We start from the raw sequence: 25,077 nt of genomic DNA, 5'->3' as shown, positions 1-25,077 counted from the left end.
CATAGAATACTGTGAAAAGTTTTAGACAATAGACAGTAGGTGCAGGAGTAGGCCATTTGGCCCTTGGAGCTAGCACCACCATTCATTATGATCATGGCTGATCATCCACAATCAGTATCCTGTTCCTGCCTTATCTCCATAACCTTTGATTCCGCAGTTTTGGTCTTTACCTAAAGAAAAGCACGCTACATTGGAGGTATTCATCCCAAGAAGACTCAGAGGTTGATTCTGGGTATGGAGGGATTTTGTTACGATGGGAGATTGAGTAGATTGGGCCTGTACACATTGAAGCATAAAATAGTGACAAGTGACTGTGTTGAAATACACAAGACTCTTAGTGGGCTTGACAGGATAGATGCTGTGCAAAATGTTGAACCAAGAGGGCAAAACCTCAGAGTAAGAGGTTGCCCATTTAAGACAGATGGGGAGGATTTCTCCTCTGAGGGCCCAGAAATTGGAATTCTTAACCACAGGGGTCTGTAAAGGCTGATTCATTGACTGAATTCAAGACTCAAATAGACAGATTTATAATCAATAAGGAATTGAAGAGTCGTGGAGAAAAGGCAGGAACATGGAATTGAGGCTTATGGATCACTCATAATTTGTGATTGGAGGAGCAGACTCGATGGGCCAAATGGTCTAGTTTTGCCCCTGCATCTCATGGTCATCTTTGCAGGATAGCTGAGATTCTTGTGCTCTGTTTCACTTCAGTAGTGGCTGGCTTGCAGTGCTTAGAACAAGACAACATGTTTTCCTTTTTTACCTGCAATGCACTGGCATTTAATGCCTGTCCTCAAGCTGTGACCTTCACAACGCACTAGCAAGCTAACATACAGTCCAGAGGTTGCAGTTAATTTTTAACCAAGCTTTGTATTTTCCTGGAAGGGTGAGAAACAAATATGTCTTTCAACTCCTGTCCCTAGTCTGGAATACCACAGGAAATGTTTGCCTTCTGCCTTCAAGCTTCCTTGGCACATTATAGGGTGCAGCATTCCAAGGAACTCACACTGTGAATTCCACACTTCAAGGTTGCATCATCAGCCAGGCGTGGCTTGGCTTGGTAGTTGAAATAGAACACATCTTGCCCAAAAGTTCAATATGTTTGAGAGTGATTTGTGGTTCTGACCCATTGTAATTACAAAATCAGGGGGGAGATAAACTATATATTTCAGCGTCAGAAGCTTAAGGACTAGTCAGGATTGGAAGCAGATGATGATTGAGGCATTAGCACTGTTGATTTCAGTATGAAAGATGAAAACATTATGACTTCTTTGCATTTGATATCGCAAGCAATCAGAAACATTAAAAATAGCTCATTTCTCAACTAAGACATATTTTTAATTCTGTTCTTGTGCCCAGAGTGAATATCAGCATTAATGATTAACTATTTCAACAATAGCAGTTATCAATATCTTGAAAAACCAGAAATGAACTGGTTGTGAAATGCAAAAGAAATTTGAATAATCTCTTGGCTTCATGTTACAGACAAACCTTGCAGCCCAATCTGAACTCTCGGCCATTTCTTGCCAAGTATTATTGTATTGCTTCCAAACGTTGCCCACAAGTGTATTAACTGACATGCGTGCATATGTACATTGCAGGCCAAAGAACTGTTCCTGAAAGCAGTTGAACAAGAACAGAACGGAGCAGTCTATGAAGGTAATCTATATGTCTGTAAGCTGTGTTTTAAACCATAAAGGGGCCACCATGTTTGTTTTCCCTAACTTCTGAAGGACCAAGTAGTTCAGATTGCCATGCAGATTTTATATAATGTTTCCAGCTATTTTTGCCAGATGTAGTTACAATCAGGTGAAGAAAGGTCAAATTGCTCCCCTCCTTGTTTGACTGCAACAGGATTTATTTTGTTTGAAAAGGATATACTTGCCATTTCAGTGAGTACTTAAACTCTTTGCATAATGTTATCATAAAAGAAGCATAGGGCAGTTTATCTTGAGTTTTGACAAAGCAAGGAGGTAGATTTATTATGCTTAAACCAATCTAGGTAAAATAATAAATTATGCACCGATTGGTGCTTTCACACACGTCCAAAGTTCTCACTCTCAAACCCACTGATACAGTGTGGAGAATACGTTGACCAAACACACATTTTTTATGGAACGAAGTGCATGTACTTTGGTGATTTCAGACTTGACTCGATGGTCTCACTGCTTCAGATTTCTCATTTTAGATGAATGAATTAACTTCATCCACTCAGTTTGGCTGCATAAAACACAATACCTTTTTCATGAAAAATTGTAAATCGTAGTTTTGTAGTCTAATATTATCCTAGCCTCAGTATTGTTGGGAGAGAGAGTTCAGATTCCCTACTTTTTGTGAAAGGAAGTGTTTCTTAACTTTACCCATGAGCAGCCTCTAACTGTAAGATTCTGACTTCTTTTCTGAGACTCACCATTGTAGAAAATATTTTTACTCTCTCTTTACCTTATTGATTTCTTGAATAAGAAATAAAAGGAGGAGTAAACCAAATGGCCCTCATGCAGCAAGACCATATAGGATCAGTAATTTATCTTACTGTATTCCTTGATTACCTGAGAGATCAAAAATCAGTATATTTCAGACTTGAATTTTTTTATTTTATTTACTCATTCGATGTGGGAATTACTGGCCAGAGTGACAGCCATGCAGCATTAAAACAGCATTTATCATAAATTCCTAATTGTCCTGGAGGACATGGTGGTGAGTTGCTTTCATGAATCACTGTACCCTTGAGATGTAGGGTCACACACAGTTAAGAATGAAGTTAGGAAAAAAATTCCATGAATTTAAAGATACACTCAATGGTGGAGCATCCACAACACACTAGGAGAGACAGTACCAAAGATGAACAACCCTTTTAGTGAAGAATTTTTTCCTATGTCAGTCTGAAATAATCAATCCCTTTATCCTAAAGCTTTACCCCACCACCCCCATTCTAGTCTCCCCAGCAAAGAGGAAAGCATTCCACTGCCCATCCTGTCAAGTCCACTCAGATTCCATTCAGAATCTTGCCTGTTTTAATGAAATCACTTTTTATTCTTCTGAACTCCACCGAGTACAGACCCAATTTGTTCAAATTCTCTACCACCTCCATGACAAGCGTATCCTTTCACAGATAGAGAGACAAAAGTATGATCTCACCAAAACCCTGTTTGTTTATAGCAAAACTTCTGTTTCCTGTAATCAAATTCTTTGAATAATGACCAACATGTTATTTTCTTTCTTTCTTAACTTCTGTACATGAATACTAACATTGTGTTCCTTATATAGTACAACTGAATCTCTGAACATCAACATTTCAAAGCTTCTTTAAAAATATGCTACATTTCTACTCTGACTACCCAAATGAATGAATTCACACTTTTCCACATTATACACAATCAGCCATCTCTTCACCTACTTAACCCGTCTATATCTTTTCACGATTTCTTTGTCTTCCTTTCAGCAAATATTGCATCTAGCTTTGTATCATCAGTGGACTTGGATACATTATTTTCATAACTGCAAGAGAAGTGCCAGAATAACTGAGCTGTGAAAATCATGTCCATAGTTGCACGGTTTGGTCAGAAGCCACGCTGGCCTTCAGAAAGGATTTCCTTTTGGTACTAGGAGAAAGCTCCCAGCAAAGATTTGTACAGTGATCTTCCCACAATTCACTTTGTCACCTTTTTTGATGACGTTGGCAATGGGAGCATCCCTGAGATTGGCAGGGATTTCTTCTTTGTCCCAGATTTCCAGGAACAGTTGATGGAGGTGACAAGTAAACTCTTCTCAAAGTTTGTAAATTTTCTCCGGAAACCTGACTACTCCTGGTGCTTTTCATTATTCAAGTGTCTAATAGTGTCTCCAACTTCTGGCACACAATATCTAGGAGTCCAGTATCATCTTTGGGGAATTGGGAGGATATCCTCAAACACATCCTCACTGATGATTGTATTATGCTTTTCAGAATGTTTTGACGTGTTCTCTCTTTGTCTCTTATTGGAAGTTTGCTAGTCTGTTTGGCTCTTGATGCTGTTGAGCGTTGAGTTCTTTACTGAACTGTTCTTTGTCTTCATCTGCTTTGTTGGCATTTGAAAAGATGGTGGTCTATACAGCACTGGTAATCGCTTGAGTGGTAAGGACAACCTTTTGGTCTCAGAATTGACATAGCCTATCAAGTGCCTGTGCTTTGGACATAATTTTCACTGCTCAATCACTGTGTCACTTCTCTTGGAATTATGAAAATAATGCAGCCAAGTTCACTGATGATACAAAGCTAGGTGCAATATATGCCGAAAAAAGTGATGCATTTGTCTTTTTCATGGAATATCTAGTGACGACCAGCTGGTATTCTGCACATCTGGTGATCAGGACAATGCTGTTGGAGTTACAGTTAATGAGTCCTTCCTTTCTAACAGTTCCTTTCTAGAGGTGGGCTTCCTTTCTAATGCTGTCATTGAAATCTCCAAGGATGACAATTCTATCTAACTACTTGAGGTGTGAAGAAATTTTTTCTCACATCACCCATGCTTTTTTTGTGCACCATGTCAAAGCTTTTTGTTTTAATGCTGTTAAGAAAATAGTGCCAGTGTGTCTGCTTAATGCAGTACGTTGAAGTCAAATGTGGTTTGACACACGTCTTATTCTGTGGTCTACCTGCTCTCGACTTTTACCCAGCTCTCATTGACATTACTTGGGACTGCTCCACTCCAGAAACGTCATGTACAATGTAGGAACCAATCTCCCATTACCACCATTGCACTCAAGTCACTTTTTTGCCCTTCCCTCGCCCTCTATAGCGGGACCAAGGGCAGGAAGCTAGAGTTACCAGCACCAGGGATTTGACACACTAAATCTCTGTTCTGGCTCCCAGTCCGAACTCTTAAGGAGGACCTAGGCACCACCTATTGGCACAAAGATGATTGGTGCAGTGATTCTGAAGATAGTGACCTGAATTGATCAGGGTTGGGCACTAGATCGAGCTTGGTCAAGTAAAATTTCAGATGAGTGTATTTTTAACAATTTACAGTATTTACATTTTAATTGTGTTTCTTCCAAGTTTTTACTTTATTTTATAAATTAATTTACTTATGAATTCAGGCATTTAGGAATGTGTACTATTTCAACTAAATGTTTTAAAGTCATTTTCTGCTGAGGGTGGTCCTAAAGTACTTAACTATATGGTGTTAATTTTATACTTACTCATTTATTTTATTTGCAAGTATTTTTGTGAAGAATATACATTCTACACATATGGTACAGTACTTCAACCTGTAAATTGCTTTTTTTCTGGGTAAGAAATGTCCGAAGGTACCTAAATACTGTTTTATTGTTGATTTCTTTTGGAATTTCTTATTCGCTTAAAATTATTTCACTTAAAGTTTCAATTTTCAATAACACAGCCACTGTTTCAAGTCAGAATTTTGTGAATGCAATTCAACTATAAATAAATACCGGTAATTATAAACGCTTACTTAGACTGTATAAAGATTGGCTCCAGATGCATCTTTCAGCATCTGCAATTACATTCAGAAACATTTAGTAAAGAAGAGATTTTTCAGCCCATTGAGCCTGCGTTTTCTGAAATGTTAACAACTCTTTTTTCTGCTGTATTAATTACCACCTCATAAATTCTAACAACTTTAGGTAGTCATAGCCTATTGTTTTAAGAAAACAGAAGATGCTGGAAATACTCATAGGTCAGGCAACATCCATCAACAGTGAAACACGTAAGTGATCAGATCAGTGGCCTTTTTCAGATCTTATTCTCCCTGACCAGTTTATTGACATCCTGAACTTTAAGCCATCTGTCTTGATTAATAAATTCTGGTAACTTCCCAAAAGATGATAGATTAATAGCCTTTATAATTTCATAATGTATCTACCGTACCCATCTTAAATAGTGGAGTGACATTGATTGTTTTGTTGTACTTCATTGTCAACCTCTATTGTGGAAAATTAATATAAAGTAAGTTGTTAACAACAAGTCTGGCATTTCCCGATTTTTCAAGACCAATTGTAGACAATGCCATATTACTAGGTGTTCCTTTAAACATTGTGTTTAAGATATATGGTGCCAAAGGAGTTTAGTTTTAATGTGTGATATTAATGATCTGCTGATACCTAGAAGGCAAACATCATCCATTTCACATTTCTGACATCCTCATTGCAAAGGTCTATTTTTTTTAAAAAAACCAAACAGATGTAGACCACGGAGCTTCTTTTACTGTTCTGAAAGATGATGGCTGATCTGTGTACCATCTCCATTTACCCACTTTTTCACTATCTCCTGTGATACTCTTCACAAAGTCTATCACTAACAGTCTTGAGTTTGGGCCCACGATAATATTACTTTATAATTATTTCACTTCAAGTGCAGAAATATAATTTGTGCTTTGACAAATAGATTTTCCAATGATAGTTGTTGACTTACAAACTTGTTGCTTTGTTAGTATTACAAAGGAGTTTCAGCAGTCTTTCGCATACAGCAAAATATTTGAGGTGCTAAATAAAAATAAGATAGATGATTGCTTAAAATACAAATGAACTTGCGAAATTACCGTTGAGTATTCAAATATGTTTTCATTTGGTTTACAATTGCAATAGTTTACATATTGCTTTTATTTCATACAAGAAAGCAAAAACTGTATTTACGTAGCATCTGTCACTATCTCAGGACGTCCTATAGCAAGTGGTAAATAGAAAAAGTCACATTTGTTAGCCATTATCTAAAATTAGTTTATGCATAATTGTTACATTAATTTTGCATTCTTAATTAAAATTTCTCTTCTGAGGAAGCTTAAAAATTTGCTATTTCCTGTGGAAGCAGGCCATTTGGCCCATCGGTTTCACACTGATCCTCTGAAGGGCAACCCACACCCTACTCCCACCCTCTGTCCCTGTAACCCTACATTTCCCCTGTCTAATCCACCCAGCCTGCACACTGTGGGCAATTTAGCATGGCCAATCCACCTAATCTGCATATCTTTGGACTGAGAGGAGACCCACGCAGACTAGGAGAGAATGTGCAAAATCCACACAGGCAGATGCCCAAGACTGGAATTGAACCCGGGTCCGTAGTGCTGTGAGGCACCAATTTTAACTACTGGGCTTCCAGTCTTAAGGAATGAGATAAGAATAATTAATTTATAAAATTGTAAAATCCCTGAATATTCATTTTAGAAATCAGCTCCAAAAGTAATTTGATATATTATTTTCATTATTAGAATTGGAAAAGAGGAGCATTGTCCTGCATTGGATAGCATCCCCACCTCTGAGCCAGAAGCTCAGGATTCAAGTTCCACTGCAGGACCTAATAGCTGGGAAAGCGCGATTCATAATGAGACTAAACAGGCTGAGATCCAGCTAGTAAATCCCTCCAATGTATATCAGTGACAGGAGTTAAGAGCAGGAGCAAGCATTAAGCTATATGACCAAGCCCTGAGTTTCAATGCCCATCCCCAAACAAAACCACCAAACTCTTTTTGCATGACTGATGAGGATTGACAAAGGCAGAGCAGTTGAGGTGATTAATATGGACTTCGGTAAGGTGTTGGACGAGGTTCCGCATTGTAGACTGGTTAACAAGGTTAGATCACGTGGAATGCAGTGAGAACTAGCCATTTTGAGGTCGGAACATTGGATGCCTTCAAGGCAGAGATTGACAAATTCTTGATCTCAGAAGGAATCAAGGGCTACGGGGAGAGTGCAGGGAAGTGGAGTTGAAATGCCCATCAGCCATGATTTAAATGGCAGAGTGGACTTGATGGGCTGAATGGCCTTACTTCCACTCCTACGTCTTATGGTCCTAAAACTGGCTTGAAGGTAGGAGACAGAGGGTGATGGTGGAGGGTTGCTTTTCTGACTGGAGACCTGTGACCAGCGGTGTGCCACAAGGATCGGTGCTGGCCCACTGCTTTTTGTCATTCATCTAAATGATTTGGATATGAACATCAGAGGCATGGTTAGTAAATTTGCAGATTACACCAAAATTGGAGGTGTACTGGACATTGAAGGTTACCTCAGTGTACAGCGGGACCTTGATCAGATGGGCTGATGAGTGGCAGATGGAGTTTAATTTGGATAAATGTGAGATGCAGCATTTTGGAAAGGCTTATCAAAGACGTATACACTTAATGGTAAGGTCCTGGGAAATGTTCCTGAACAAAAAGACCTTGGGGTGCGGGTTCATATTCCTTGACAGTGGAGTCACGGGTATGCAGGATAGTGAAAAAGGCTGAACAAACAGCAAATGCTGTAAATCAAAAATCCTCAGAACTCTGAGAAAGGGTCACTAGAGCCAAAACGTTAACTATGATTTCTCTTCACAGATGCTGCCAGAGCTGCTGAGCTTCTCCAGCAATATTTTTGGCATGCTTGCCTTTTTTGGTCAGTGCAATGAATATGAGAGTTGGGTGGGTCATGTTTCAACAGTGCAGGACATTGGTTATACCACTTTTGGAATGCTTCGTGCAGTCTGGTCTCCCTGTTATAAGAAGGATGTTGTAAATCTTGAAGAGAGTTCAGAAAAGATTTACAAGGGTGTTACCAGAGTTGGAGGATTTGAGCTATAGGGTGGGGCTATTTTCTCTGGAATGTCGGAGGCTGAGGGGGTGACTTTATAGAAGTTTATAAAATCATGAGGGGCATGGATAGAGTGAATAGCCAAGGTCCTTTCCGAGGGTAGGGGACTTCAAAACTAGAGAGGGTAGGTTTAAGATGAAAGGGAAAAGATTTAAAACAGACCTCAGTGGCAACTTTTTCAGAAGGTAATGCACATATGGAATGAGCTGCCAGAGGAAGTGGTGGAGCTGGTACAATTACGACATTTAAAAGAATCTGGATAGGTATACGAATAGAAAAGGTTTAATGGGATATGGGCCAAATGTTGACAAATGGAACTAGATTAATTTATGATATCTGGACAGCGTGGTGAATTGGACCGAAGAGTCTGTTTCCATGCCATACATCTCTATGACTCTTCCGTCAAATATCTGTCATTTTTTAATCTGTAGCTAATTTCTCTATCGTTCTCAGGGCAACTGGAACTGCCACACCTCTGACTTCAATTAATAGCCATGTGTGTGAAACTATCAAAAGCCTTTTAGAAGTCATAGTATAGAATGGTGTAAGGGTTTTCCACACTGTCTATGAGGTATCAATATCTTAAAAAACAAAAGTCGTTGGTCATCAATTATGTTCCATTTCTGAGTCCACAGTGTTTTGTTAGTAATGTTAATATCAATGTTATGATGGAAATAAGTTGGCACCTTTGCCATTGCGATCCATAGCTCTGGACTGCAACAGCCATGTAAACTGTATATTGTCAAACCAATACCAGTTTCAAGAGCGGACGCTGTTAGTTCAATTGACTAGTCAGGTTGATGTCAACCAAGCTTGGTTCAATTCCCATTCCAATATCTATGGATTCAGGACCTACCTCCTTGTTCTACTCCTGGGCAAGGCAATGGCATCATAGGATGGAGAACTTGAGGAACTTTCTCTTCAGGATATATTTGCACCTGACAATTCCTTATTGTTTTGCAGTGAGATGAATTGGGGCTTTTTTTCCATTAAAAATTATTTACTTATAAAGGCATACAGAATTTCTTTAAGTTTTCAGGCCATGAAACCTCTAACTAAAGAGAGCAAACAAATCAATGAATTTGAAAAATTACGGTTTAGTCAGTCAGAGGGACCTTTGATTCTGAGGTGCTTAATATTATTGTACCTCCATTAGAGCGTTCTCTATTGTTTTCTGAGAAAATTCACAAAGTGATGCAGTTACATTTATGTACTAAATTTTTGTATTGAATAAATGTGCTAGATTTTTTTATATGTCTAATTCATGGTACGACAACCTGTTTAAAAGTGTGATGATTTGTTAAACAGGCAAATGTGACAGCTATTGTGCACATCACTGGAACCTCAACTAAAATTATGTGTGTCAAATATAGGAATAGGACTGGAGCTTCTATCCACTTCTAACTCAGGTATAATGTATCACTTCTGCTTAAGGAATACTTGTATCACGATTGACTGCAATTATAGAAAATTTGTTGCTTATTTATTTATCTTGCTTATCTAGTGATTGGGTTAAGCATTTCAAGATTCACAACATCAGAAAGGTAATTTGTCTCGGTTTTATTGGAGGTTACATCACCTATTCATGATTTCAGTTCTTTTGACTCAACTGTTAGTTGGAAATATATTCCACCCATTGATCACTACCATGAAGTATTTTCTGATATTTTAAAAGTTACCTTTCATTAGTTTGAATTTGCCATGTTTTCCAACTGGAGTTTAATTTATAATAATATTTTGGTTTGACTACATCATGCCATTATACGTACCTCTAAGTACGTATCTTGGATACCTACTTTCTACTTAAAAAGAAATTTCTCTAGTCCTTACCCATAACTCACTTCTCGAATACAAAATATTAACCTCTCTGCTCTTCTTGCACTATCTCTGATACATGAGGAAATTCCTGATATTTTAGTGGTAAAGCTGAATTCAAAGCATTTAAGGTGCAGTTTGATTAAATTCTTTCTTCTAACTTTATATCTAATGTTTCAGCTATATCGTTTAACATACAGGTGGCTTTGTTGTTTGCTGCTCTACTTTTTCTGTTGTTTTTCTTAAGTTAAGTTCACTAAGACTGCTGTTTTTTTAAGTTTCTCCTTCAGGTGATTCAAAAATGTCCCTGGAATATGCATAGCAATGGTTATCCTTAGTTAGCTGCACTACGCTTTGTTTGTCACTGGCCTGACCCAATGGCTATGTTGCCCAGATCGTTCAGTCATGACTCTTCAGGATTCTACTGCCTTCTCTGTGTTGGTGTCATCTGAAAAGTTAGCAACTTTTCTTTAGATTTTTGAATCTAGCTCACATAAGTAATGAGGAACAGTTATAAACAGTAATGCCAGGTCCTGAAGCTCACAGCTCTCTCAACTAGCTTTGTTTTCTGCCCAGCAACTAATTCCTTCTTCATCTTCAGAAATTACTCTGAACTTTCACATCTTTGAGTTTATTAAGTAAGTCTTTTATGTCGAACCTGATCAAATTCATTGTGGAAGTTAAGATACAGTGTGTCATAGAGTTTTCCACAGTATACACAGATGTCACTTGCTCAAAAATACAAAGGCACTTGGTTAGATGTTATCTTCCAGTTCTGAGTTTCTATTCTTTTGATAGTCCTAAATGCTTAATACCAACATTGGTACCAGTATCTCAAGGAATGTCGTTTCAGCTAAAGTTTTTGAAGACAATTTCTCAAAATCTGAAAACATATTAATTTTTTCAAAATGTTTCATTATTGCTATTCAAAATAGCTGTGCTTTTGATGAAGTAAAAACATTTCCGAGAATCGAACCTTGAAACAGTGATAATTACTTCACCCAATTTCTACTAATCGGCCACTGTATATATGATAAATGCTTAACGCAGTGCAACAAAAAAAAAGACCGTATAATACCCTATAAACTTTTGATAACTTTCCTGGTCATCAATAAATTGATGTTTCTATCTCATAAATAGATGTAGAAATGCCTTGTATTTATTTTAAACTAGCAATCAAGAAAAAGTTCAACTGTGGGAGAGAAAGGAAGTTGATTGCCAACGGTTGCTAACAGGAAAGATCGATAAGTTAAAAATTTGGTATATTGGATAGTGTGGATGGCTGAAATATATTGGAGTGTTAACATCTCCTCTGTCACTGGTAAAGTAACAACAGTACTTAAGTCATAAAACTCTATAGCAGTTGCCTTCTGTTATTTAATGATACATGAGTGCAAATTGTAACTGCTTGTACAACAACATTATTTTAGTTTTAAATGATTGTGCATATTCTTTAGTGTATCCCTATAAAACTATTGTCTGTTAGTATATGGTAAAATCTGTCGCTCAGTGGTTGCTTCTGATTCTTTCAGCGTTTGTTACAAAGATGAAAATGACTGGTATCACATTATCGATATCAATTTAATATCAGGATGCTGTGTGTATGATCTAGATGCTGACAATGTCCCTTTTGATTTCAGCCATCAAATACTATCGGAGGGCCATGCAGCTTGTACCTGACATTGAATTCAGGATCAACTATGTTCATTCTCCCGAAAGTGATGGAAATGGCAAAGCTTAGTACGTGAAAAATTACTGCTCAGACTCTATCCTTATAATTCAGGGTGAAAAGTAGTGATTATTTTTTTCATTCAATACATTTGACTATATATGTGGTGAAAGGATTTCATTAAAGGAGATGTCAAATTTGCTTTACTACTAATCTATTAATTTGCATACAGCCTTTACTAGTATTTACATGAAAACAATTCAACTTCAAAACAACGGAATCCTCCCAAGCATGACTCTTTTAAATTATTTCGGTTGGTTTTCTGCCTTATTGTTGGACAGATAGCGTGCAAGAGAGAGTCACAAAGAGATATCAAGTAACTTTGGTGGGACAAGAAGAGGAATAGGCAGTAAGGGATGAATGAGTTGGATGGGGGTTTTAATGATTAGCTTTATAACCCAGGAGTAAACACCCGTTCTCTTCTCAGCCCCATGAGCCATTGCTGTAAAAGTGTTTACATCTTGCGACCATTCTTGCACTTGCTAGATTTTACAAAGCCTGAGAAATGCAGCAGATTTGAGTAAAAATTGAATACTTGATAAAATGAAGGCAGTTATCTTAATGTCTAAATCACTATTATAATCTTTTAACATTTAAAAGCTTGATTGCCTGCCTGTCACACGCTTCTGTTAAAACTGAAAATGGTCGGGTTCTCATTTCACATTTTTGCCGTTTTATCCTCGCATGTAAGCAAGCTGAATTTTAGGAGTTAAGATTGAGCCCTCAATTTCTGCACCAGGCAACTGAAAGAATTGCCATTATGTTAGTTTGCTCAACTTTGAAGAAATTCCAGAGAAATTCCAAACTACTCCATTGTTCTAAGACTTGAATGAGACATCAGGAAACTGTAAGCAGCTTGTTTAACACACTTCAGCAAAGATTAGAAACTAAATTGCTTAACACCTGGAAGAATGCAAATTATTAAAAATGATTAAGGGTACAAGAAAGAATGGACATGTTTAACCAACTTGTGGTGGAGACTTTTTGATGATATCATTGAAACAGAGGGGAAAAAAACAAAATGTTTCAGATCAGCATCCGCCTAAATGTTATAGAAAATAATCAAGAAATAAGTATCAATGTTTGGTACTGAATAGGAAACTGAATTAAATAAAGAAAATAAATGATAAACACAGATTGAATTATTTCAGTTTGAAAAGAGGTCGGGGTGAAGTACTTTCAGGTTCATAATTTTTTTTTAAAACGTGCACTTTCTTTGAGGCAGAGTGGCAATCGTAAGAAAATGCTCTAAATTTGCAATTGACATCGTAATTGGAGAGAAAACACAAAATAAGGAAGAAAATTATAAAATGCTGGTAATTACTTAGCCTGGCAGCATCTGTGGAGATCATAACACTGAGTCATTACTTGTTGGCCTGATGAGGCAACATCATGAATCAGAAACCTTAACTTTGTTTTGCTTTCCACAGATGCTGCCTGCGGTTGCTGTTATAATTTCAAGATTTCCTGTATCTACAGTGTTTTTGTCCCTTTCATGTAAAACACATGATAAGGAACAATGCAGACAGATTCAAAATAACTTGGTTAATAGTGGCAGATTAAACTTATTGTAGGTAAGTGCACACATAAGAAATATTGTTGGGAGCTGAAATAGGCCATTTGACCCCTTGAGCTTGCTCCACCACCATTCAGTAAAATTGTAGCTAGTCTAATTGTGGCATTAACTCCCCTTTCTTGATGAAGCTCTATCGTGTAAAGTAATTTATTTTAGAACCAGGAGCCAAAAGAACACGTAAGCCAAACAAGTGTGCAGATCATATAAGACACAAGTTACAAATAAGCTGCAGTGGTGGTTTAGCATTTAGCTGCAGTAAAACCAATGAAAAGACACTGCATAAATAGAAGACTAAATCAGGAAAAAGTGAGAAGCTAGGTGTAACTTTTTTCCATCATGTAATTAAGTGAAAAGGTAGGTGTTAAATCTTTGAAAACTTGGTAAAATCTAACAGCCTTTTAATGGGCCTAAAATGTGTTATAAATATTTGCTGAGCTTTTCCAGCAACTTTGTTTTTGTTCCTGATTTACAGCATCCTCAGTTCTTTTGGTTTTTATTTGTTATAAATATTTTTTGGAAAACACATCGCTCTACAAAATAGCTACTAATTAAGTGGAAGTCGTGTTAGAATGGACATTCTAATAATGCTTATAGCAATCCATTGCTAATATCTAGTGCGGAAGTCTATGTCAAATCGAAGTTTGAGGGTATTTTCAATCATAGTGATGACGTCTACCAGGAATGTGAAATCGCTCAATAGAGTGGTCACTAGATAAATTCAGTATGTTGAATCTTATACTTCCATCAGCATTTCTAACTTCTTATAGCCATATTTGCTGATGACACATGGTTCAGTACTCTTCTAAACAGTATAGATGATAACATAAAATTTCAAAGGATTATTGATGGACAAGGGTTAATGGGCAAAACGGTGGCAGAATGATTTCAATGTGGGCAAGTGTGAAGTTATCCATTTAGGACCAAAGAAAGATAGATGAGGGTACTTTCTAGATAGTCTGACGTTAAATACGATGGATGTCTGAAGATATTTGTGGGTTCAGGTGCATAGATGTTAAAGTGCCACAAACGGGTGCAGAAAATAATCAAGAAGGCTAGTAGAATGCTGGCTTTTATCTCTAGAGGACTGGAGTATAAGGGCACACGTTCTGTTGCAGTTATAAAAAAAATTAGTTAGATCCCACTTGCAATACTGTGGACAGATCTGGATACCACGCCTTTGGAAAAATATTTTGGCTTTGGAGGAGGTGCAATGTAGGTTTATTAGAATGATACCTAGACCATTGGAATTTAAGTTATGAAGAGAGATTATACAAATTAGGCCTGCATTCTCTAGAGTTTAAAGGTTTGAGGAGTGATCTGATTTAAATCTTCAGGATATTAACAACAAAAGACATGGCAAATAAAAATAAATTATTTCTGTAGGTTGGACGTTCTGCAACTCTAGGGGGCATAGTCTAAAAATTAGGGCCAGGTCATTCAGGAGAGATTTTAGGAAGCACTCCTACACACAGCAGTAGAGGTTTTGAACTCTGCCTTTCATAAGCAGCAGTTGATGCTAGATCAGTTGTTAATTTTAAATTTGCGATTTTCTTTTTCATAAGGAAAGTTATCAAGCGAGATCAGCAAAGGAATGTTGATGGGCTGGGCAAATGGGCCATCAGTTATGGCTGATCTGTGGCCTGATCTCTCTTATTAGTAAAATAGGCTCAAGAAGCTGATTGGCCTACTCTTGTTCCTGTGTTCTTATTTCAAAAACCTTTTTCTCCTAATCATAAAGAACATACTATAAAAAATAAACAGTTCAGTGCGTTAAGATATAGATTTGATGTTAACAATAACATTGACCAGTATTTTTATTAAATATAAAGAGATAAAATATATAAAGGGAAGTCTGACGAAAATAAAATTGCTAGCAATAGCAGACTGTTTACATGTTCTTATCCCATTAGTAATCTTCTTGTAATTGCTTGCATTTTAGTGCTTTTGAAATGTACTTGATGTCACTGCCAACATTTGTTTTGCTTAGTCTTAGAACATAGCTCCTTTGTCTCCTATAAAAGAACTGATGTGAAAAGTTAACCCGTCATTTGTCGTGGTTCACAAAAGGCCCTGCTTTTTGGCTTTCAGCATTTTTTGTTCTTCTTTTCTGTCATGATCCATTTGTGAAGTCAGTGCCTAGTGGTTAATCTGATTGCATCCAAAAATGATTTGCATAATGTCATGCATTTGAGGACCTCAGTGTATCCTTTATGACCAATGAAGTAGGTTTGAAGTACACACATTTGTGTATTGTAGGTAATGCAGCAACAGTTTGCATTCAGCAAGCTCCTCCAAATAATGGTGATAATGAAAGGATAATTTGATTATTTCATCATGCTGATTGAGGCGTTAGTATTGATCAGGAGACAAGGGATAGCACTCTGCTTTATTTTACAATATTGCTATGGGAACATTTGTATCCACTTGACATGGTAGCAGGGAACTCCACTTTTTCCATCTCATCCAAAAGATTTCATCCCCAACCATGCAGACCCAGGGGGAGTGCTGCACCTTTTGTACTTTTTTTATATGCTGACATCCTGCAGAGCAATTTGATCTCCTAACAGAGATGAGAAAGCCTATGACAAATGATGCACATTGCAATCACTCATCTGTCCCTTTACCATAATTATTAAAAACACAACAGTAAATGGCATTGCACCAGAGATGATGATAGTACATGAAACTTTATGCCTCCATAACGATATGTGCTGATAATAAACTGAACAAAAACATTTTCACAACTGTAGTAATAGACAATGGTCAATAGGTGGTGCCATAGTAGTACATTTTCTGTGGCATGGTGATATTTTGCTTTCACATGACATACCTTGCCCCTCCGCTTTACCTGTCTTCTTTGCTCTGCACTATGGCTTGTGTTGCCCCTTCCAGCCACTCTCGGCCAATTCTCAGCTTCTTATTTCCACTTATCATTTTCCAGGTCTCATCTGCATCCTCTAGCTCCTCTTTCCTCCATCACCCCATTGCAGTATTTTGTTCTCTACTCCCTCCCTTAGTTCATAAGGTATAGGGGCAGAATTAGGCCATTCAGCGCATCAAAGTCTGCTCCTCACCCCCATTTTTCTGCCTTCACTCCATCTCTCCCTTCAACCCATTACCAATTAAAAGTCTTTTTAACTCCTCCTTCAATTTACTCACTGATCCAGCATCCACCTCACTCTGGCGTAGCAAATTCCACAGATTCACAACCCTTTGGGAGAAGTAGTTTCTCTTTGATTCTGTTTTAAATTTGCTACCCTTTATCCTAAGACTAAGGCCTCTTGTTCTAGAATGCCCCACAATAGGAAGCTTCTGCTCCATGTCTATTTTATCTATACCTTTTATCATCTTGAATACCTCAAGTTGATCTCCCCTCATTTGTCTGAATTCCGGAGAGTATAGCCCTAAATTCTGTGATCTCTCTTCATGCAACAAACTCCTCATCTCTGGAATCAAACTGTCAATCAATCAGGATCCCTGGTGTTTCCCAACTTCCTGTATTATCCCTAGCCTCTGTTACCTTACTCATAGCCCCACTTTCTCTTGTCTGTCTCTTTTCTCTCCATTCCCAACACCATCACTGGCTTCTCTTCCTTTTATCCTTATCTGCCAATTTCATAGTCCTTTTTCAATTATTTGCCTCCCTGCACTTCTCTTTGTGTTTTTTTCACTACACACTGCAGCCCTCACCCAGATAGAAAGCCACAGCAAACAGACCACTTTAATAGTAAAATCCATGTATAGTTTGATAAAATGATGAAATAGTTTTACAGCATGATTAAATTATGATCCAGAGTCTTCTGTGATCCTATCAGTGTTTTCCTTTTACTCTTTCAAGCATGTCAGATGAAACAATGATTTGAAATTTTTAATGCTTAAAACACACTTATGATAATATCTTGGGTAATTTGTGTCTGATTTCAACAGTAAATACAAGCTTGATATAACATAATGTAATTCATTCCTATTCAGCGCAATTTAACAGATCCAGATATGTTTACACCTGCTTTGTGAAGTTCTGGTTAGACGCATCCTTTTACGGTTTTGTATTTCCCCATCCAAAGGCATTTAGTTGTATTTTGCTCTCTAATATTTTAAAGAAAAAAATTTATAGAGGCCCACTATTAAGATCTATTTTGTAGCACATCAGCCCCTAAATTTTGGAGAAAGGTTCCAGTTCAGTTTTTCTTTTTCAGTCTTTCAGTATTTGAAGTACTTGAGTAAATACTTGTTGAAAAGCTTAAAAAAAAACACCTGTCAGATGCTTTCTAGAGGGCTGCATGTGACTCAATGTACAAAATCTGAATTGAAATAATTTGTAGATGTTACCTTAACCTTATTGAAGTACTGTGTGATATGAATAGGGATACAAAACATACAAGTATGAGTAGGGTAATTTGATCATGACTGGCCAGTGCCTCTATCTTTACCTTTTCTCTAGATCTGCTATTAGCTTTACCTAATAAAAAAGCATTATCAAAAGCCCAGCGCATATAGCCTTTCGGAGGATTGAAATTCAAAGTTCCACGATCCTTTGTGTGAAAGCAGACCTTCCTGATTTCACTCCCAAAGCGATTTGGGATGTTTTGAGGTCATGAAACGCCACATATGAATGCAAGTCCATCATCAAGATCTAATTTTCTGCCGTCTTAATTTCCCCCACTAGAAGAATTAACATCTCTGTATTTATGATATCAAATCGTATGTGATCTTAAAGATCTTGATTTGTTAATCCCTCAACCTTCTAATAACAAAAGCTTTCATTTCCATTGCATCTTTGACGTAGCAAAATATATCATGGTTCTGCACAAGTATTATGAAATAAAATTTGATACCAAATTATATGAGAGTGGGGCAAATGACCATAAACCTGTCCATAGAGATAAGATTTTTAGCTATGTTTTAAGGGAGAAAAAAAGAGGTGACAAAAAGGAGAAGGGTTAAGGCAGTAATTCACAGAATGTAGACAATTTCTGGGAATGATTTAAAGTAGTTAATAAAAGAACCAACAGCAATATGAGGAAAATCTTCTTCATGCAATCGGTGGAATACACTGTATGAGAGTGCAGTAGAGGCAGGCTCAAATGAGGCTTTGAAAAAGGAATTACATGGTTATTTGAAAGGGACACTTTTTGTAGGCTTAAAGGAAGAAGGCAGGAGAATGACTGACTGACTATAATCGAGATGATCATTTGGAGAGCTGGTACAGATAGTGACCTCCTTATGCACTGTAGCAGTTCGAAGCTTCTGAATTTGAGGCTTTGGAGCTCATATCAGGGTTAAAAATAAAACAAAGGGACCAAATTGCCTGGTTCAACTTAAGAGAAATTTGCCAGGGAGGGGGCACTGTGTCAGTAGCCTGGATATTTATGGTGGGAATCAATTATACTAACCCTAACCCTTCTTGACATTTTGTTAGAGAAAATTTCTGCTCATCCAGCAAGTGCTGGCAGCTGTGGGGAGGTTGTACAAGCTGCTGACCAGAAGATCCCAATCGTGGTTACTCTCAGGCTGTTACCAGTGGGGTAGATACTGTTCCGACATGGCACACCTCTGGGGTATGTAGGACTTGAACTAAGCCCTCTAACTTTAAGTAGGGGCTCTGCCATTGCAGCACAGGAGCCCTTCTTACCAGTAGAGTACCGATGCCAATGCCAGAGTAAAGATATTTGGATGAAAAACATTTATGTTTCTTGACAGGAAACAAGAATTTTAAATAGAAGCTTGGAAAGGTGCGATGCTCAGAAAAGAAAGTGCCACAAGAGGATATGTGAGATCTGTGGTGCCGACCAAGATGTTGCTATGACAGAAGATGGAAGAGTACACTTTGTCTCTCTTTGTACCACTCCATAGGGGACAATATAAAATAATAAAAGTATTTTTTACAGTTTTCAAAAAAATGAACAAAATACCTTTTACCAAAAAATCTACTATCAATTATTGATTTATTATTAAACCGAAACTTGTTCGATAAAGATGCAGTAATTGGGTAAAATACACATTCAGTAAATTAGAATTCTAAATATTTATCCCTTTAAATATCCCCTAACAGGCAGACAGACACATGTTCACAAGGCCATTCTCTTCAGGAAATAAGAAAGAAAGAAGATTTTGATGCAAAGATTGAATTTCTGGGGGAAAGAAATCTTTGGCCAATTGTTTATTCTTCAAGGCAAAAAGATAAAGTGTAGGATCTTCTAAAGTCACTTGCTGTGATATTCTGACATGTATGGCCAAATAGCTTTCACATGATTATCTCTGAAATCTTGCAAACGCAGTCCATTCGAGAAATACAGCCTAGATGTTTCTTGTTGCTTTGAAAAGAACAAATTGGCTTCGCTGCAAACTCAGTAAGAACTTTTATGCAGAAACGAGAGCTTTAAACTGGTTGGCTGGTTCTTGCTAGGCTTTTCCCTTTTGCTTCTGCTCTTTTTTTTTGCTGTCTTTCTTCTATCTCTTTGGAAGTCTTTCGACATCTTCAGCAGACCAAGAGTGAGCCCAGCTTCCCAAACATGTGCAGCAGAAGTTGGCTCCTCAGGAGAGCCAACATTCAGAGTGTTCAAGATGGCAGCAAGTGTGAACATTGTGGGAAGAGATGGTGCCGGAATATGGTGGCTTTGTTGGTATTCCCAACGCAGGACTAAAGTGGGGCTTCAACAGTCAGCAGAGAAGATGTCATTTGTGATTGGGGCCAGTCAGCTGCAGCAATACAGTAGGTCCAAATTGGTACTCCTGGCAGATCAGTGGCAACATGTTAGCCCAAGTGTGGTCCCCCTGTCTGTTTAGCAGTGATGGCCTTGGAGCGGAACTCCTGGAAAGGACTTTGATGCAGGGGCATTGATGGGTCTGGAGGCCATTGAGGAGCCCCCCTCCATGTCAAGTGGATCACAAGAAAGGAGGAATAACTCTGTTTTTAGCTATATTTTAGTTACATCTTAACATTCTCTGTAAATCAAAATAGTGCTGGAGCATGGTGGCATATTATACTTTTCAGTATTTAATTGTTAAATACAAATGACAATAAGTCATTCAGTTCAATTCACTTCAATTTCAGATGTAGCATGATGGGCAGTACCTTTTAGGGAAAAACCGTCATCACCCTCATTCAGTTTCTCTTAAGATAATGAGTCAACTTTGTCATCTAAAATTTATAAAGAAGGACCGTACTGAACTTAAGACATTAACTCTATTTCTTTCTCCATGGATGCTGTTAGACCTGAGTTTCTTCAGTTTTTTTTTGTTCAGATCTTCAGCATTCACAGTATTTTTCTTTAATATTCACAATGAAACTCAAATTCTGGTTTGATTTCCTTGTGCCATTGTTCTGCCCATTTACCTCTGATGCTCATTTGGCAATGTACTCACTTCTTCCTTCCGAATAGAGAGCACTGTGCTCGGGGCTCAGCTCAGATCAGATCATCTTTGAATTTCAATCAGAGGATGAACTCTTCATTGTCTTCTCCTGTCTCTCAGCCAGTTTCCACCCCATAGCATGAGATGAGCATATTGGATCCCATAGAACAATCCTAACCATCTGAATGCTTTGAAACATAAAATGTTACCATTAAAGACAGCAGCAGTAGAAAATAACTTTCTGTAAATCCTGCTGCCATGTAATACAACTTTTTCCCTTGTAATGGCCAATAACTGAAGAGTTACTTTGATTAAATCTGTTTTTGTTCTATTTTTGGTCAAGTTTACCTTAATAGTACTTAAGGTCTAATGATTTTACAAGCTTGGTGTTGGTGTAAGACTTTGCTTCCAGTGCAAAATCCTGAGCTGATTGTGAAGTAAAGCTGGGTGAAATTCTGTGGGTTGATGCGGTGTTATGGGCTTGCATACCATAGAGAGCTCAAATCCAGCTGTAAAAACGTGCTCTTCAGAGTGCTCAGGGAGTCCATTTGATCTCTTGAACACTTTTAAAATTTAAACCAAGGAAAAATATTTCCATTTTCTAGAATATTCATTGCTAGAACTTGATCATTGTGAGAGGTGTTTCTGGACCACCTTGAACAACTACAATATAATTTGATGCAACTGAATCAGAGGGTGGTAGTTGATGGGAAATGTTCATCCTGGATACCAGTTACTAGTGGTGTACCGCAAGGGTCGGTGTTGGGTCCACTGCTGTTCGTCATTTTTATAAATGACCGGGATGAGGGTGTAGAAGGATGGGTTAGTAAATTTGCAGACGACACTAAGGTCGGTGGAGTTGTGGATAGTGACGAAGGATGCTGTAGGCTGCAGAGCTGGGCTGAGAGGTGGCAAATGGAGTTTAATGCGGACAAGTGTGAGGTGATGCACTTTGGTAGGAGTAACTGGAAGGCAAAGTACTGAGCTAATGGTAAGAGTCTTGGTAGTGTAAATGAGCAGAGAGATCTCGGTGTCCATGTACACAGATCCTTGAAAGTTGCCACCCAGGTTGACAGGGCTGTTAAGAAGGCATACAGTGTTTTAGCTTTTATTAATAGAGGGATCGAGTTCCGGAACCAAGAGGTTATGCTGCAGCTGTACAAAACTCTGGTGCGGCCGCACTTGGAGTATTGCGTACAGTTCTGGTCACCGCATCATAAGAAGGATGTGGAAGCTTTGGAAAGGGTGCAGAGGAGATTTACTAGGATGTTGCCTGGTATGGAGGGAAGGTCTTATGAGGAAAGGCTGAGGGACTTGAGGCTGTTTTCATTAGAGAGAAGAAGGTTGAGAGGTGACTTAATTGAGACATATAAAATAATCAGAGGGTTAGATAGGGTGGATAGGGAGAGCCTTTTTCCTAGGATGGTGACGGCGAGCACGAGGGGGCATAGCTTTAAATTGAGGGGTGAAACATATGGGACAGATGTCAGAGGTAGTTTCTTTACTCAGAGAGTAGTAAGGGAATGGAACACTTTGCCTGCAATGGTAGTAGATTCACCAACTTTAGGTACATTTAAGTCATCACTGGACAAGCATATGGACGTAGATGGAATAGTGTAGGTTAGATGGGCTTGAGATCGGTATGACAGGTCGGCACAACATCGAGGGCCGAAGGGCCTGTACTGTGCTGTAATGTTCTATGTTCTATGAATGGGTTGCATTTTTTTGGGTCAACAGCAGTGTGAGACCTTTCTAGACCAGATGGCTGGATTCCTTTCTTCAAAGGCATCTATTCATTATTCAATCAAATTCCTAACATTGGGGAATGACCGAACTGATTTAACCATTTGTCAAGCTCTTTACTAAGCTGGAGTTCAAGTTCCAACCAGGCAGGAGCCATACAATGTAAACAAAGCCTGATTGGCTGGACGCTGAACTGAAGCAACTAGTTGAGTAGGTGTACAAACTGAGGTAGAAAGTCATGTTAAGTATTGCAAGTATTAAAGAAATGTTTGTGGAATCATATTTGTCCATTAATAAATTCTAAAGGGCTGGAAGAAGAGAAATCTAAGCGTTTAGATATCAACAAAATGTGTTTAAAGGGTTAAATTTACTACAGTTTTTTCTGTGCTGCTGCATCTGATTTCATACCAAATACAGGTGGTTCTGAGATAGCAAAATATTTGTTTTAGAATGTATAAATTTATGGCCTGATATTTTAGCATTGCAAAGTGTAAATTTTGTAGTAACAGTTAAATGTGATTTGAATTGCAGTGTTTTCCATGATGAAAAGTTGCTTTCCTTTCCAAGTGTATTCTTTTATAATTAACATTTAAAAGGAATTGAACCTTTTAAAAGTTTATATTTAATTAAAGATGAAAATTGTAAAACTGATGATTAAGTTCTTCGCTTACTTGAATCATTCTAACTTAAAGCTAAGATGCCCTACAGTTCTAGATTAAATAAATTTTTCCCAGATATTTAAAGTTAAGGAAGCTGATTTCAGTCTTCTGTTTTTAAGGCTAATAATCTTATTCATCTGTACTATGCATTTAAACAGGAAGTGATCCACAGTCTTGGTAGCCACTATTGTGTTTGAGCATGCCTCAAAGTGTAATTTACATTAGCTCAGCAGCATCTGAGCATTAATTGTTTTGCATTCCTGTATTTTTCAAAATGTTTACTGAGTGTAAATGAAAAGATGTAAAGAATCCATGGCAGCTTTTGTTTTAATTGTCCTTTGCAGTCATGAAGGAAATTTGCAACTTGTTTATTTCTTTGAGTAACTTCAGGCCACAGCAATTAAAATTTCAGTTAAAATAAACAAGTCAGACTCCCTGGTCATTGCAAAACCTATGCTTCTGAATATTTTTACAAATAGTTGAGTGCAAATTTGGAGGCTCGTGAAATTCTACAATCTACTTTTGGAAATTAAAGGACTATTCAAAATTTGTGACTCTTTTAAGCAGAGGAAAGCTTTTTAGAGAAGGTTTTTGAATTTAGAGTATCACCCATTAGACTGCTTGAAAAATATTGTATCCATTTTGAATGTCCAATGTGAAAAATATGAATGAAAAGTAAAACCGGGAGCAGTTAATATGTGTGGACTTATTCTGGTTACTTATATGTAAGAATGTATTGCACAGTTTTCTGTGTAATCATATTGTACACATTGTTAAATTATTTCATGGTACAAATGATTTTGTATTATATTTCCTTGCAGAGAGTAATCCCTGTGTTATATGATTGTTTTTGCAGCAACGAAGATAAGGGAAAAGCCAAGGAAATAACTGATCTGTTGCCATACTTTCAGCAGCAGCTCACCTTACAGGACTCTTTCCACAAAATGTGTCAGCCTGAGTTTGGTGTGAATCAGACACACATATCGGGTACAGTTTTCTTTGGGAGTTGCTATGAAACTTTGTAAGCCTTTACTTCATGAACTAATATTGTAAAAGTGAAATACATTTAAAGTATAGCTAAATTCCGTCACAACAAGGTAAACACCCAGAAAAGTCATGGATTGAAACTCTTACTTGCTGCCTAGCAGCCTAGTTTGTAGTGGATATGGTCTCATTGTATGAAACATATTGAGAATCTCGTCTAAATTAGGTGGCATAGAATGAGCATCTGAGGATTGCAGTGGTGGGGTGGAGTAGATGTGAGATGACATTAAAATTAGGTAAAGAGTAATGTGATCAATTAACCTAGCAGTGCATCATCCTGAAATGGTTTGGCTCTTTAATTACTGAAACATTTTCTAAAATAAGGAAGCTTTTTAAGTTACTCAATCAGATTTCTACTTAACTTACAAAGCCGCAACATTTCATTGTTATTCAGAGTTTTACTGACACCTGGCAACTTTGCTAAGCTGTATATTATGGTGATGTAAAGGTAAACAATGAGTATCCTGTTAAACAAATGTAAAAGTTAAGTTTTCGTATGGTCAGCAAGTTTCACAAAAGGATGTCAAAATTCTCCCAGTGGAAAATGCAGGATTATTAAATTTAAATTATTACTGTGAGAGTGCAAGAAATACTAA

At 37.6% G+C, this 25,077-nt stretch overlaps 1 protein-coding gene across 8 annotated transcripts in view; it reads left to right on the top strand.

Moving 5' to 3' along the window:
• Positions 1–25,077, top strand: part of fbxo9 (F-box protein 9) — an 80,812-nt gene that overhangs the window by 24,465 nt on the left and 31,270 nt on the right. For 7 of the 8 annotated variants that reach the window (XM_048530367.2, XM_048530364.2, XM_048530362.2 and 4 more), the window contains 3 exons: positions 1,602–1,659; positions 12,018–12,117; positions 24,294–24,424. In XM_048530367.2, the coding sequence (XP_048386324.1) occupies positions 1,602–1,659; positions 12,018–12,117; positions 24,294–24,424 (289 nt within the window). Of the gene's footprint in view, positions 1–1,601; positions 1,660–5,625; positions 5,709–12,017; positions 12,118–24,293; positions 24,425–25,077 lie in introns of those variants that run through there. The other variant, XM_048530370.1, reaches the window with a different exon arrangement.

This window comes from Stegostoma tigrinum, chromosome 4 (assembly GCF_030684315.1).
Source record: "Stegostoma tigrinum isolate sSteTig4 chromosome 4, sSteTig4.hap1, whole genome shotgun sequence".
NCBI classification, from domain to species: domain Eukaryota; kingdom Metazoa; phylum Chordata; class Chondrichthyes; order Orectolobiformes; family Stegostomatidae; genus Stegostoma; species Stegostoma tigrinum.
The sequence above is the reverse complement of the archived record's forward strand: the minus strand, read 5'-3'. Positions and strand labels throughout refer to the sequence as shown.